Source organism: Martes martes (assembly GCF_963455335.1).
Source record: "Martes martes genome assembly, chromosome: 2".
NCBI lineage: Eukaryota > Metazoa > Chordata > Mammalia > Carnivora > Mustelidae > Martes > Martes martes.
In genome coordinates this window covers 112,361,323-112,377,507 of record NC_137889.1, presented here as the reverse complement: position 1 = coordinate 112,377,507, position 16,185 = coordinate 112,361,323, and the positions used below count along the sequence as shown (strand labels likewise).

The following is a 16,185-nucleotide window of genomic DNA, read 5'->3' as shown; positions in this document are numbered from 1 at the left end:
CCTAACAATGAAACAAATTACTAATTTTCATAACTGGCTAAAATAGGATTGTTTATTAGCTTTCCAGAGTTTGGTATAGATAATTTTCTAAAGCCCTCTGAACCCACAGAGAGAAATAGGAAATAGCAGTATGTAGTCTTCATTAAATTATACCCTTTATTTCTTCATTGTCATCATCATCATCAGATATTTTGGTTTGATTTATTTTTTATTGTGGTAAAATACATGTAGCATAAGCTTTGTTCTCTTAGCCATTTTTAAGTATAGTTAAGTGTCATTAAGGTACATTTACATTGTTGTGAACCATCATCACCAACCATCTACAAAACTCTTCATTTTGCAAAACTGAAACTCTATACCTTCCTCTCTGAGACCCTGAGTTCCTGGCAACTATCATTCTATTTTCTGTCTCTATAAATTTGACCACTCTAAGTACTTCAGTACAGTATTTGTCTTTTTGTGACTTGCTTACTTCACTTAGCATAGTGTCCTCAAGGTTCATCCATATTGTAGCATATGACAGGATTTCCTTCCTTTTTAAGGCTGAACAATATTTCTTTATCTATAGATACCACACTTCGCATATCTGTTTATCTCCCAATGAACATTTGGATTGCTTCCATGTTTTAACTGTTGTGAATAATGCTGTTGTGAACTTGGGGGTACAAATATCTCTTCAACACCCTGCTTTTAGTTCTTTTGGGTATATATCTAAAACAGAATTGGTGGGTTATATGGTAATTCTAGTTTTAATTTCTTCAGGAATTGTTGTACTGTTTTCCACATCAGCTGTACCATTTTATATTCCCATCAATAGTGCACAAAAGTTCCAATCTCTGTATCTTCACCAACACTTGTTTTTTCTTTCTTTCTTTCTTTTTTTCTTTCTTTCTTTCTTTCTTTCTCTTTCTTTCTTTCTTTCTTTCTTTCTTTCTTTCTTTCTTTCTTTCTTTCTTTCTTTCTTCCTGTCAGTCATTCATCCTAATGGGTATAATTGGGCATCTCATTGTGGTTTTAATTTGCATCAAACTTTGTTTCTTAATGTATAGCCTTACAATTTATTCCTTTCCCTCAGGACGCATTCATTTTGTTATGCACATCTTTGTAATGCATTGCCTGAGTGTTTAATCAAAAAATCCTAGATTAAGGCATCTTGTTAAACCACACACACACACACACACACACACACACACACACAGATTATATAATAAGCCTAATGGCTGATTTTCTCATTTGAGGTTGGAGATATAAACAGAACAAAAAATAATCCATTCATTTCTGCTTTTGCTTTATCCTGTGTGCCCTTAACTGTGTTTAGCAGTGTTGTTTTCATTCATGCTTTTTCTTGGTCATTGAATAGGCAAAACAGTTTAAGAATATGAGTTATGATAGTGGTTCATATTTTTCACATGAATTCGTGAAAGCTAGGTGGAATGAGAAAGGAATTGTAATGTAGAATTGGCATGAGTTTTAGGATTGAGGGAGGATACAGAAGGTATCAAGTGTAAAAGTAAGGTGAGAGAAAATGAAATCCAGAATGATGCTAAAGGGATAGATTCAGCAATTATAGATTAGGCAGAAAAACAGGAATAAAGTAAGTGTTCTTTTGAAGGATTTTGAACCATGCCATCCTATTCCTCTTTCCCACTCTGTTTAGTGAACATAGGTTGGACAGAGCCCATGAATATACCATCCTCCTTCTAATATCCCAAATTGTGCCTCCCCCAGTAAATCGCCTCTCTCCTTCTGACTAGAATCAGTTTTGAATGGAACAGTTCCAATGGCCTGTCTCAGTTTTATCATCTCAATTATGATTCTTTGTCTAACTCAGCAAATCTGTTTACATCAGGATCAATAAGAAACTCTTTGGACCTTCTATGAAAGAAAACTCTCAGCCTTTTTAAATTTCCATAATTCAATTTGGAATTCATTCAGAAAATCATTTCTGAACAACTTCAGATAGTCCACTACTTCAGAGGTGTCATCAAATATTTGGTATTCAGCTAGAAAATAACTTACATAAGAAATTGATCTTAGGGGTGCCTAGGTGGCTTAGTTGGTGAAGTGCCTGCCTTTGGCTCAGGTCATGATCCTAGGGTACTGGAATTGAACCACCTGTTGGGTTCCCTGCTCAGTGGAGAGTCTGCTTCTCTCTCTCCCCCTGCCCCTGTGCTCGCTCTCTCTCGCTCGCTCTCTTTCTCTGTCTTGTGCTCATGCTCTCTCTCTCTCTCAAATAAATCTTTTAAAAAAAGAAAAGATAAGAAATTGATCTTAACTAAATAAGATACTAACAATGGTATTAAGAATGAAACCAGACTTGTGCTTTGAATCCCTCCATCCCCAATTTGCATCAGCTCCCCCCTTTACCTACCATTGTAGCTTTTTTTTTTTTTTAATCAGCAGAAAAGTTTTATTTCTTTTGACAGAGATCACAAGTAGGCAGAGAGGCAGGCAGAGAGAGAGGAAGAGAAGCAGGCTCCCTGCTGAGCAGAGAGCCTAATGAGGGGCTCGATCCCAGGACCCTGAGATCATGACCTGAGCCGAAGGCAGAGGCTTAACCCACTCAACCACCCAGGCGCCCCGTAGCTTTTTTAATAAAATATTTTATTTATTTGAGAGAGAGGGAGCTTAAGTGGAGAGGAAGAGCAGAGGGAAAGGGAGAAACAGATTCCCCACTGAGCAGGGGGCCTGATGTGAGGCTCAATCCCAGGACCCTGGGATCATGACAGGAGCCAAAGGCAGATGCTTAACCACTGAGCCTCCCAGGCATCCTACCACTGTAGCTTTAATGGGACTGCAAATATCTGAGTCTGCTTATGTCATGGTTATACCACTTGACTAATCTTGAAACACTGATCATTGACCATGTACTTTGAAAGTATGCAAACATATGAGAGAGGCATAATGTCAAATGAAGTTGGACGTATAGATGTTCTTGTTCTCTATATTTATAGTGACAAGAGGCATAGGGTCAGTTCTTTAAAAACTGAAATATAGCTAGCTGTCTTCCAGAAATTGTAAAAACACCATGCTTTTATTCCCTTCTCAATCTCTAATCCAAACATATGCCTTATAATGAATTCAAATAATTCTGCATTTGTGATCTGACATGATTAGTTCATAGACAAACTCTGTCTTATGGGAAAGATACTACAAGATCCAGAACTGAGATAAAGGATTTTTGGGGGAAGACTGCTTGAGAAATCCTTACCGTCTTACCAAAATATAATGGTAAGTAATATGATACCAGGAATTAACCAACATTATGGCATTGACATATGATATTCTCACACATATACCTTTCTGTGAGATATAAAACTCTGGAATCATTCACTTGAAAGCATTTTAATGAGCTTGTCAAAGGCACTATGACTCAGCTCTAGTTATTTTATAGTGAACACATAGGACATTCTTCCCTCTCAGAACTACCATGCTAGTAGAGAGACAAACATTAAACAAATGAGTACATAAGCAAATACGTAATTATAATGGTGACAGGTCTTATGAAGAGTAACATAGGGTTCTGGGGGGTAAGATAATGTAGATGAGTGGAGGTCTAAAGATATAAAATTAAAACCAAATTTTAAGGATAAGAGGGATTTACTCAAAGTAATAGTGGTAGACAGGTTGGGAATGTCGGGGAAGAAAGATAAGCATGTGAGAGGGCCTAAGGATGGGAAGGAGTTTAATGTACTTGAGTAACTGGAGGAAGGCCATTTGTGGTTGGAGCAGGAAGTGTCAAGGAGAAGGAGTGTCAAGGAGGGTCAGAAGGCAGGCAGAGTACAAATTAGGGAGATACTTGAAGCCCATGTCCAGTAGCAAAGGACAGCTATTTAAAGGGCTTCCTGTAGGCATCAGACAAAATATGAAGCATATTTAAAGCTTTTATCCGGAGAACTGATGGCAGAGGGGAAGTTCAGCCAATCAAGAAGCTTTTGGAGAAGTACAGGTGACAGACAGTGACTCCTCAGGCTGGTAACATTGTAGTGGAGATAGAAAGAAGTCTTAATTCAAGATCTATTTCAGAGATAGAATCAGCAGGATTTAGTTAGAGATTGGTAGATAAATAATACAAAAGATAGGAAAGCTTCACCCTCAGATTCTAGCTTACAGGTTAAACCGTGGAACTGTGACAGATGCTTATGGTTTCATTCACCCATTTAATTACGTAATCATTTATTCACTTAGCAGATTTACTAAGGTCCTTCTGTATGTCAAGGACCTGTAAGGATACTAAAGATACAGTGTTCCATTGTAGATGTCTGCCTAAATGTCCTTTCCAGCAGTGGTTAGCTTGATTGACCATGGATGTTAAAACATAGTGCTGAGAAGACCTAAGTTCTTAATTATATCTCTGTAGATTTTGTTCTCTTAGCTCGGGGGTTCTCATCAAGGATGTCTTGGGGGCTTAGAGGGGGTGACTGTAAATGATGTAAATAGACACACTGGTTGCCACACTGACAAGGTAGCACCATTGACACCTAGTGTGGGGCCTGGTGCTAACAGTCTCATCATGCAAGGGACCATCCCACATGGCCAGAAAAGGGGGTAACACTCTTGCTGGTGAACACTGGTCAGCTTTACTTTGACCGCTGACTTAGTCTCCAGCCCTGGCCAGGAGTTTGACTTTAAAAAAGAGATATAGGGGCACCTGGGTAGCTCAATCAGGTAAGTGTCTGCCCTCAGCTCAGGTCGTGATCCTCCCCTCTGCCTGCTGCTCCCTCTGCTTGTGCTCTCATTCTCTCTCTCTTTGTAAAAAAAAAATAAATAAATAAGTAAATCTTAAAAAAAAAAAAAAAGGATATAAATGGAATGCCTTTACATCAGTATTCTTTCCAGTCTTTCTGCATGATCCTTTGGGCTCTCTCGAGACCCTTGACTTGCTCCTCTGCTCTCCAGATTGTGTCCAGGGGGCTCCTATTAGGGCAGCACAGATGAAAACAAACCCCTTTTCCTTCTTGTGCTATATGTTCTTGGGAAAAGCCTTTAATTTTCATTACTTGCATTTTCTTAATTGCAAAACAGAAATAGCACTAGTATCTACCTCATGGGCATGTATTGTAACCTATAGAGACTTAGAACAACACATGGCCTTGGCACATAGTGAGCACCCAATGGGTATTTGCTGTTGTTGTTCAACCACATAGAAGGCCGTGTGCTGGGCATCATGAAGGTAAGAGACGAACACATCACTGTCGTAGCTTCTGTCTTGGAGGAGATGACTAGAAGACATGCCTATCACCCAAATGCAAGGCAGCATATGATATGTTTTTTGACAAAAATCTGACTGTAGTGATTCTTTGTTAATATGACTCTAGCTAATGTTGGAAGCCCTAACATCCTGGAGATTCTGCTCAGAGCCTTGGATTAAAGGTCTGGTGGCTTCAACTCACTGGGTTTATTGTTCAGCTTTATACTTAGTGTTTGAGAGGAATTGCTTCTTTTTCCAGGGGATATTCCTGGCCTTGCTTTGGTGAGGTTACCTCCTACTGTGAGTTAGCTGGGCCCTCCTCTTAGCTCCTGTTTTTCAACTTGGCTGCATCCTGAGATTCCTGGGTTTCCCCCCACCACCTCGGGCATTTCTAATCACTGTATCATTGCTGGTTCTCGGGTTAATGTGGTACCATTTGATCTTCCAAAGCCCAGTTTTGCACTATACTGTCTGCTTAGACTCATAGTCAAGGCTGTAATCCTAATGAAGTTTTATAAATGTTTCATTCATTATGAAACTACTTTCAACCATTTCTGATACGAATCATATATAGACTAGGAAGAAAGGAACAATTCATTCTGCTGGATAACACAAAATGAACCAACATCCCTATAAATAATAATAGCAATAAAAATATTTATCTTTTTGATATGTGAAATCTCATCTTTTCATGATTCTAGGATTATCTTATTTTTTCCCCTGGAAGCCCTAATATTCTAGAGATTCATAAATGATAATTAATGCTTCAGATATATAATTGATATGCCTCATATCATAGCAGTACTCCGACATTCATTTATTCACTAAGTCTCTATTTAGTTAACAGTTTATTCATGAGACTGATTTAATTTGACTTTGTATGAAATTTTACATAGCACACTAAAAATTTTGTTTTAAATCTGTAATAACTACTGCTTAATTTTGTGCTCCATTAAGCAATAATGTTAGTATAGAAATGTGTTAAAAGTTAGAAAATGTAATAGTTTATCTTCACAGCAGCATGTTCTATTAGAACTCCATTTTTTCCTTCCCAGACATTTATTATACATGTAACAGAAATGATAAAATGGTTTCATTTGCACAAGGATATTTTTAAGTAATGGGAAGAATAATGTTAGAAAATGAGAAACAGTGCTGTCAGAGATGCTTAACATAAAACTCTGTACACCTTAAATTTCTTTAACAGCTAGGGTAGTTCATTGAAAATTACCAGAATGGTAGGCCGCAAGAGTTTTTAATATTCGTCTTTAAATACAAACACCTAGAAATAAAACCTATTGCTATAGAGAGCCAAATTAATGTTTTCTTTTTCCTTTTTAATTGCACATAAAGTCCAGACTTAAAAGTAAATGGACAGCATGATCTTCTGACTTGGTTAATTCATGTAATCATTACTTCAGTACTGCTTAATTGAGCAAATATTATGGGTTAGATGCGGTGGTAGCAAAGGTCAGTAAGTTGTGATTCTAGTGATTTAAGACATGACAGAATATACAGTATACTTAAGGAGCTACTATAAGCAGCAATTTCATTAATGGCAAGAAGTTTCTTTTTTTTTTTTTTTTTTTTTTTTTTTTTTTTTTTTTAGCAATGAGCTTTTTATTCAGTATCTGTTAAACACTTTACAAACCACACTTGTGTATAATAGAGAATCTCTAGGTACCTATGATCAAAAACAAAGATAAATATGGATATATATCATATTCAACTTAGTCACATTCAAAGAAAGAAATCCCACAAACTATTATTATCACTATAGGGATGATAATGGATTTGTTGGAAGTACCTTCTATCTAATATTTAATTATTTTCTATTATAATTTATCTTGGGTGCATTATGTGATTGCATTATTATTGTTACTCTAACTGGAGATAAAAACTAACTGAGCTATTAAACGGAAGTACATGTACATGTAACCGTGGCTTTCAGAGCAAACCCATATGTAGTTTTAAATAATTTCAGAGGCACATTTTAAATGTAAAGAATGGAAATAATGACTTAAGTCTTATAGGTCTTATAAATATCCAGAATACCATGAAGAAGAGTCAAAGTTGCATAAACTTTCAGACACATTAAGTTTTTAGTATTTCCTCTTTTCCTTTAGGAAAGGAAAATACAGAAGAAAATAATAACTGGTCATCTCTGGAATGTTATTATTTGATGATTTAGAACTTACTAAAGCAAATGAAAATTTTTTTGAAAAGCTATCTTAAGAGTAATTTTGTCTCCCATTCCATAATGAACATTAACCAAGCTTTATACCTTCACCCAGTACTTTTTCTTTTCTTAATTTTTAAAGATTTTATTTATTTACAAATAAATATATTTGACAGAGAAAGACACACAGCAAGAGAGGGAACACAAGCAGGGAGAGTGGGAGAGGGGGAAACAGGCTTTCCGCTGAGCAGGGAGCCCAGGGCGGGGCTTAATCCCAGAACCCTAGGACCCTAGGACCATGACCTGAGCCAAAGGCAGATGCTTAACAACTGAGTCACCCAGGCGCCCCCATCCAGTACTTTTTCAAATGACCAATGCCTTCTAAACTTCTGGGAAGACTGACAGTGTAATTGGAATGGTTACATTGTGTGTGGATTGAGAGCAGGGGCTGTGAAATGGATGGCCCACCTGTGCCGCTTAAGTCTTGGGCAAGTCACTCTCTATACGTCCACGTTCTTGTCAGTAAACTGAGTTAGTGGTAAAACTCAGACAATAATTGCAAGGATTTTTGAGTTAATATAATAGTACACTGTGTAGCACATAGTAAGCAAATATTAGCTATCACAAGGTTAAGCTCCAAAGCTGAAATTTCCTTTTAAAATCAAGCCATATCATAAAAGAGGAAAAAATGGCTGATAAATGCATGAGAAAATGGTTCACTTCACTAAAAATCAAGAAATATTAACATGCAGTAACTTTTCTAACTTTTTTTAAACTGGAAAAAACCAGGCACCTTCACAACATGCAACCATTGTGGAAGGCAGTTTGCCCTGCCCTTGTATACATAAATGTCTATCTCTTTATTTCTTATTTTAAATAAAGAAAATGTTCTTACATGAAATGGTGCCCATGACCTAAAGTGAAATGAAAATACAATAGTATGATTTCACTTTTGTGAGAAAAAAATGTGAGAAAAAAATATGTGTTTTGTTTTGTTGTTGTTTTGTGTGTGTGTGTGTGTGTGTGTGTGTGTGTGTGTGTGTGTGTGTGTGTTTGCTAGGGAGCAGTGTGTTTAAAGATACACAGAAAGTTAAAAGGATATGAATAGTTAAAATTAGTTTATTCCGGAGAGTGGAATTGGTGTTGAGATATAAGGGCTTGGTACACGTCCATATTTTTTGAATTTTGCAAAAAAAAATTATGTTAAAAACATGTATTGGGGTGAGGAGGAGCCTAAGCCAGAGAATTACTGGTTGGGGAATTCTAGCCCCAGAACAGCAGAAACAGATCCCAAAGGTAGTTCTATCTACTTACCTAGAGAGCCTTGAAATCCCTGGTTTGAATGTACTTTGTAGAGTAACTAAATCCAGTTGCTGAGTTGTGGGAAAGTCTTCACTTAAAGATGGAGAACAGATGTGGCTTCTTAGTTGGCAAGCGATCAGTGCTTCCTTCTAGGGACATTTCCAAAAGCCCTAGGTCTGTGTTCACTGGCAAATGCATGGAGCATAAAGGAAATCGGGGTGCTTAACAAGGAAAATCTAGATAGCACTCAGCCCAAAAGTGGTATGTATTTTGAAAGGCCACCTCTAGCCCATAAAGGCATGTTTATTGCATTTTAAAAAACAAGCCCTTTCAGAGAGAGAAAACCTGCAAACACATACTCTGCAGGCTTGATAGTAATCATCTTCTCTTATTGTTCAGAAAATGTTTCTAAATTGTTTCACACACTTCATCAGACCTTAGTTAATAGAGAATTTAAATGAAGAGTTTCATAGAGATTATTTTGTGTAAGAGATATCACTGAATATATTTATGTCATACAGAAAATTGTGTCCTCAGGATCTAGCAATAGAAAGACATGTAGAAAAGAGGACATGTTTAGATCAGTGTAAATTGTTATGAAAACTGTTAAGTCTTGTAATGTTTTACAACACCTTGTTTTGGTACTTTTCAAAGTAATCTGAAAACAAAAATTCTACATGAACACGGTGCAAATCCATTGATGCATATTTTTGTTTTCTTTTCTAATGTCAGTATCTTGTTTGTCTTTACAGAGTTACTGGAGGTGAACTGTTTGAAGACATAGTGGCAAGAGAGTATTACAGTGAAGCCGATGCCAGGTAAGTGACTTGCCCCAGGGGCAAGATACAAGACTTAACATTCAAATGACACTTGTTCAGTATATATCTTTACAAATGCATCATAACCCTTAGTATTTATGAGACTCTTATAATACCATCTTGGACAACTTCTCATGATGAGTCCCTCTTAATTGCTGTTTCTCTCTCTTAAGGATTTCCAGGGTAATTGTTTGGGGAAAACAAAACTAGAATCTGGTCTAAAATAGCATCTACAGTTAGTCTTTTTAAAAATAAATAATAAAATCTGTACCCTACCTGGAAAGATTTCTGCTGAAGAAATTTACTTTTTTAGTGAAGTTAAGAGACCAAAAATTCAGATCCTCTGGTCTCTAGGTCCTGAGCTGCCCATTATGGCAGCCGTTAGTAACACATGGCTATTTCAATTCAGTTAATTACAATTAAATAAAAAATTTAGCTTCTCAGTTGTACTAGCTACGTTTTGAATGCTGAATGGCCATAAATGACTAGTGGCTACCAGTTGGACATAGCAGATATAGAACATTTCCATCATCACAGAAAGCTCCACTGAACAGCCCATGTTTAATCAGAGACCATAAAAAGGACTACAAAAATCCAGTGGTCTCCTTAACGCATTATTAGCTGTTTAACTCTTTGGAAATTCCAGGATGGCTTTTGTAAACCTCATGGGAAAAATATTTGTTCAGATATTTCAGAAGATTCAAAAGGATTTTCTAGCCTTGTTAACTGGCATCATCTTTACAGAGGTTAACAATGGCTATACATTTTCTCTCATTTGAAACTTCCTACGCTACACAAAGCCAACATTTTTGGAGTGAAGTGACATTGATTTACTCGCCTAGACATTAGTTAGACTTTTTCATGTTAGTTTTCCTTGGCATTTCTTTATACATATTCAGTAGTTGGTACTTAATTTGAAAGATCTGGCCTTGAGCTATTGACTCATTATTAACAACGTAAATGAGATGTTGTGAAAATTAGTTACTTACTGTCTGCCCCCATTCTCTAATTCTTTCAGAGCTTCCTAAAGCTTGCTAATCCTACTGTAGCCTGCACTCAGCAGATAGTCAGCTGATAGCAGGTTCCCTCCCCGTCCCTTCAAACTAGCATATGCACACACAGGCTCACTTGCAAACCTCTAATTAATCTTCTTGGTTTTATGCCAGTTTATGACATTCTGTGAATCTTATCTGTACATGACTACAGTCTAATTTTTAATGGAATTTTTACTGTCAAAGTCAAATAGAAACTTCTGTGTCATTTATACTATCATGAGTGACTCATCACTTGCTCAGTTCACCCCAGTTCCCATGTTAGGGCCCTGAAAAGGGGCTTCAGAGTAGCCTTGCGAGTAGCTATTTGCCCACTTGCCCTGAGAGAGTAATCATTTTCATCAAGGTAGTTAACAAGTTAGGGAGTTACATTTATTTTGTTTTTTGAAGTTATGTTAAACAGGTCATTGTGTTTGAAAAGTATTGTTTGAAATTAAAATAGAAACTTTTTTCACTGTTGAAGAGCCCTATAGATAATAGGGGAGACCCTATAGGTTGGATCATTTTATATGCATGTTTATATTAGGTTTTCAAATTCACTAGAAGTGAGTATTTTTTAGGATAGGTCTCACACAAAACGAAGCAGAAGGAACATTCTCTTCCCAAGAACAAACATAAAGAAGTCTTTCTCTACTAGTCCTCAGGGGCTGAAGAATTGAATCCATTCTCACCAGTAAAAAATGACGAAGTTTATTTAATATGAATTATTATGTACTTTATTTTGCATTATTCATTAAGCCTAATGACATATCTGTGGTTTGAGAAGAGAAAGTGAAATATTTCTAAAACATAGTACAAAGTAAAGAAGAAAAAAGTCACAGTATTTAAAAAATAATTACCAACACTCAAATAAGCTCTGTTATCAAAAACCAACCAATGTTTAGCTCTTTTGGTGGGACTCTTTATAGAGTTAGGGCTGGATAATCATAACCTTGATCGCTTTTTTACATTCACATTGTAAAAAATCAGATGGTGATTACTTTTTATAATTCAAGAATTTACTTTCAAGTAATATTATTTTGTACATTAAATAGTTGAAAATGCCTTATTAAAATGTTTGCTAATGAATGTAGCTCAGTACATAACATGCATTTGAATTGCACAAATGTAAATTTATACCAAATGTGTCAGTGTGATCTATATTATTTTATGTCAGCTGACAGCTCATGGGACCTTACAGGTGTCAATCAATGATTTATCCCCTCTAATTTAATTAGCTGTCTGACATCAGTGAGCCTTTAATAAGAATAGTATAAATTGTGCTTTTTGACATAGTGTAAGGAAACTTTTCCTTCACTGAGGTATATGGAAATATATCTGACAATTACCAGTGTTCCAGGGGATTTAAAAAAATTTTTTTTCATAAGTTCCTAGTCCTTCTCCAGAGTATGCCTGTCCTGAAGAGGGGTTTATTTTATGTCATGGGTTTACTTGAAATTCCCCTCTGTTATTGGATACTTGCATTAGTTTTCCTCTTACTGTATTCTTCAAGAAGCACCATTTCTAAGTCAAAATGATAAATGTGTCCCTCCATTTTTTTTTAACCCTTGTTTCACATGCCACTTCATCTGTGTGTACCCTCTTGTTTCAACACCTATGTTTAATTGTGACCTCAGATTTTAAACAGTTTAGATGTGTATGAGAAATACCCATAAATTTTATATTGCTGAAGAATTTTCCCAGAACATTATGGGAATATTTATAAATTTTTCTCCTTGAGTATGGAAATTTTGACTTCTGTATACCAGTGATTTAATTTGTACATTTTCAATGGGAAAAAAAACACAGCTCAAATTGTTTTGTCTGAACATGTCACAAATTCTATGTTGGATGTCATTTTTGTTAGAACCAGAATTAGCTTTATTCAGCATTATTAAATTCCAGTGTAAAGCCAAAAATGTTGTGAGAAAATAGAATTTTTGTTTGTTTGTTTGTTTCATTTTAACTTTCATTTTATTTTGTATTCAATGTGATTATGTACCTTTAAAATGTTCTCCCTTCCATTCTGCCCTTGTATCTTTACAGTCATTGTATACAGCAGATTCTAGAAAGTGTAAATCATTGTCACCTAAATGGCATAGTTCACAGGGACCTGAAGGTCAGTATATGGAGTCCATAAATCTGAATCAAAGGAGGTTTTTTTTTGTTTTGTTTTGTTTTATTTCTGGGGAAAGGGCAGAGGGTGGGTATTTAAAATGGTTCCCTTGCCTTTCCCAATTTTTCCCTAAAATGATTACATGATGAAATGATAATGCATGATGCCTCTTTCAGTTTGCTCATCTACAGGCTAAATATACATCATAGCAAAAAGGGAAGGACAATATTAAGAACACAACCTGTCAAGTTTCCAAGCAGTAAACTACCAGAGGCGGTTTGGGGGCAGGCTTTTCTGAAATGTCCAGCATTTGCCTGGAGATAAACGTGGCCTGTGATGTATGTCCGCCTGTAGATTTAAACACCACTTCTGTTCTGAGACCATGGGTTGCTGTAGCAAAACAACTGGTTACACATTGCTCCATTTGAGTCTGATGAACCCTCAGGCAAGAGATAATAATTGCCAGCTAAATTAAAGCACAAGAAGTTAATGATTTATCAAAAATTCATTACTTATCCTAATTTAACCTTAATAGTGCCTTAACTGCTACCGTGATGGCTTTGGAATGATACTAGAAAAATGGGAGGGAATGGGGAAACAGTTTTTTTATGTGGGGTGGAGGTGGACCACAACAGCTATAAAAATTTTATTTGCATTCCAGTTCTTTTCCTATCAGAATTCGTAACTAGGAAATGAGCTACTGAATTAAATATTTTTAAGGTGGTCTTTTTCTAGATCAAGTGGATCCACATTTTCGCGCACATCTGGCAAGATCCTGATTGCTCTGAGGTAGTAGTCACTCTACTTGAGCAATATGTTTACAATACTGAAGGTGGTAAAACACAACCCCAGTTGTCTGCTGGTTTTGCACTTTAACCCGGTCTCTCTGAGGGTGTACAGACAGTGAGTGTAAGCTTGGAACTAACACACGCCCCCTGGTGTTTGCATGCAGTCATTGCATTCAGCAGATCCTGGAGGCTGTGCTACACTGCCATCAGATGGGCGTAGTCCATCGGGACCTGAAGGTGAGTAATGCTGTTGGAGAAGATAAACCACCACACAATTCCTAATGACTGTTCAGCTGCAATTATGCCTGTAAAGGCAAAAATATGAGCAAGAAAGTTGTGTGGACTCATTCCAACACATTACGAAAACACTTTCCCTCACCACAGCCTTATTTCATCTCCCTCATCCACACTTGAGATTTACATAAATCCCATTTCATCCAGAGGAATAATGTCCTACCATTAACAATAAATAGGGTGCTGTATTTCCTTCCTCCTAAGAATACAGCATTTGATGTGACTTTGCGTAAGACTGATGATCTCTTCTTCATTCTAAACCTGTTCTGTGGACGTTGAGCAAACATACTATTTTAGAGTCATACTGTGTATACCTAATATTATGTAAATAGTTATGGAAATTATAAAGAGAATAGAGACAAAGTTATTAAATAGGTTCTTGGCATTAAGGAACCTCCATTTGGGGCTCTGAAGTCTCTTTTCCTTAATAGTAGTCCCAGGAATTCTGAGGGCATTGAGACTTCCTGGTTCTTTGTTTATTTACATTTCTAGGTAGCAAGATACTAGTGCCTTTTAAAACAGAAAGGAAAAAAGTAAAACAAATTTTAATATAAAATAACATTTATATAACATATATATGGACTAATATTTTTAAGACTCCACTCTGTTTCTGATACCACTGAGGATGAGAAATGTTTAGATCATTTAGAAATTAAATAGTTCAGAAGGAGACTACTCTTTCATTCATCTTTCTGTCCCCTTCTCTCAGAGTCTAGTTTCACTCATGGAATTTCAGAGATATAGTGAAGGCCTAAAAATTTAAATGAAACCACTGGGTAGGCAAAATAGCAAATGTGAGTACTATATAGTTGTCATTCTTTGTTTCAAGCTTCATCCATATTCAGACATTAATATACAAAGGTGCCACAAAGGTTTGCAATGTCTTCAACTGTATGTGTTCAGTGGGAAGACCTGGGCTGGTTTCTCATGTGCAGACTTCTCTAATAATGATAAATCTGTAGTTTCCATTCATTTAGTATGCTCTAAAAGAATATATCTCTAAGGATCCATAATAAGTTATTTGAAGATGTGGTTTGTAAGCAAAGCATTGCCTTAGGTTTCTGGAATTTTCCTTTGATTTCAGTTTGAGTCTTAGAGCTTTAAATGTCAAAAGCAAAGATATGGTTAATGGCTTTTTTTTTTTTTTTTTTTTTTTTTGGAGAGCCAAGATAAGACTGTGTACATCTGCTAACACTTTACCAAATGTACCCATCATGATTAAGGGAAAACAATATGTTCCTCTAAAAATTCATGTCTTTGGCAATCACCTCAAGAATTCCTTACCAGCCATGTAGAGAGAGAGAGCCCCTTTTTGTTACTTCTCAGAACTCACAGTACTACTTTCCTTTTTAAGTGAATATATATGGGCATGCATATTTATTTATGCGGTTTTATTACATACTCTATTTAATAAATTTGTCATTTGAAACATTTTACTCTACGTTAAATAATTAGAAGTATACTCTAAAAACCAAGGATGAAAAATGTGAATTCTCTTACATGACCTTTAAAATATATCTTGTGGGGTTATGATATTAGACTTCTGTAAGTGTTCAAACTCAAATGAGCTCTTCAAGGCTGGAACTTTAATCAGAGATAGCAGTGGGCCTAGGATGTGGGCTGAGAAGAAGGTCTATTTTCTGATATATGAGCTAAATCCACTAATTAAAAACTCAGGCAGGTGACTTTTAGGGAGGCTAACTACCAAAAGAAATAACCTGCTGAATCACCCATCAGATTTCTTTCAAGGGATAAAAAGTGTTTTTGTTCTCCATTCTTATTCTGATTTTAGGAGAGAATGGGGTGAACTTTTTATAGAGCTAGTTATAATTTTTGTAATTCTTTTGGTTTCTGTCGAATTGCTGACTAGAACAGACTTCAGTTGAGTCTAGTTTTCGGTGCATGTTTCAGTAGGCCATTTCATAACATACTAAGAGTATATTAGAGGCATTTTACACACACCCTGAATGTGCTAAATCCCTGGCTTTGTTTTATGTCTTTTATACCCACACGTATACTTTATCTGATAAGTATATAGCTTGTGATAGCATATTTGCCAGTATATTAAAATGAAAATATTGGTAAAATTTCTTATTACCAAGCTTTAAACAAAAATTTGCCCTTATTATTCTTGGGTCATATATTTTGTTTCCCTACCCTGACTTATATGTTAATTCATATAGAATACATATGTTTGGTGCACACTTTAATTTGTCCATATCACTGAGAGAAAACCACAGGAAATGTTATGTTCTTCATTATTAAAAGTACCTATAAGCATATGAGTGCTGTACATTTTGTTTATAAGCCCCTTCTAGAACAACAGCTATATTACTGTACTGGGCCTACCTAGAATACTGTTCTACTCCATGGTATCTAATATAGGACTTAATACCTAGTAAATACTTGTGGCATATGCTTTCAATTTTGGAATGAATGAAATTCAATCAAAAGCACATTTATAAT

General features: G+C 36.0%; 1 protein-coding gene across 17 annotated transcripts in view; it reads left to right on the top strand.

The window, feature by feature from the left end:
- Positions 1-16,185, top strand: part of CAMK2D (calcium/calmodulin dependent protein kinase II delta) — a gene marked incomplete at its 3' end in the record, with an annotated part of 326,871 nt that overhangs the window by 224,608 nt on the left and 86,078 nt on the right. For 15 of the 17 annotated variants that reach the window (XM_080796532.1, XM_080796520.1, XM_080796521.1 and 12 more), the window contains 2 exons: positions 9,425-9,490; positions 12,568-12,640. In XM_080796532.1, coding sequence (XP_080652658.1) covers positions 9,425-9,490; positions 12,568-12,640 — 139 coding nt within the window. Of the gene's footprint in view, positions 1-9,424; positions 9,491-12,567; positions 12,641-13,589; positions 13,663-16,185 lie in introns of all 17 variants that reach the window. The other 2 variants (XM_080796526.1, XM_080796527.1) reach the window with 1 other exon arrangement.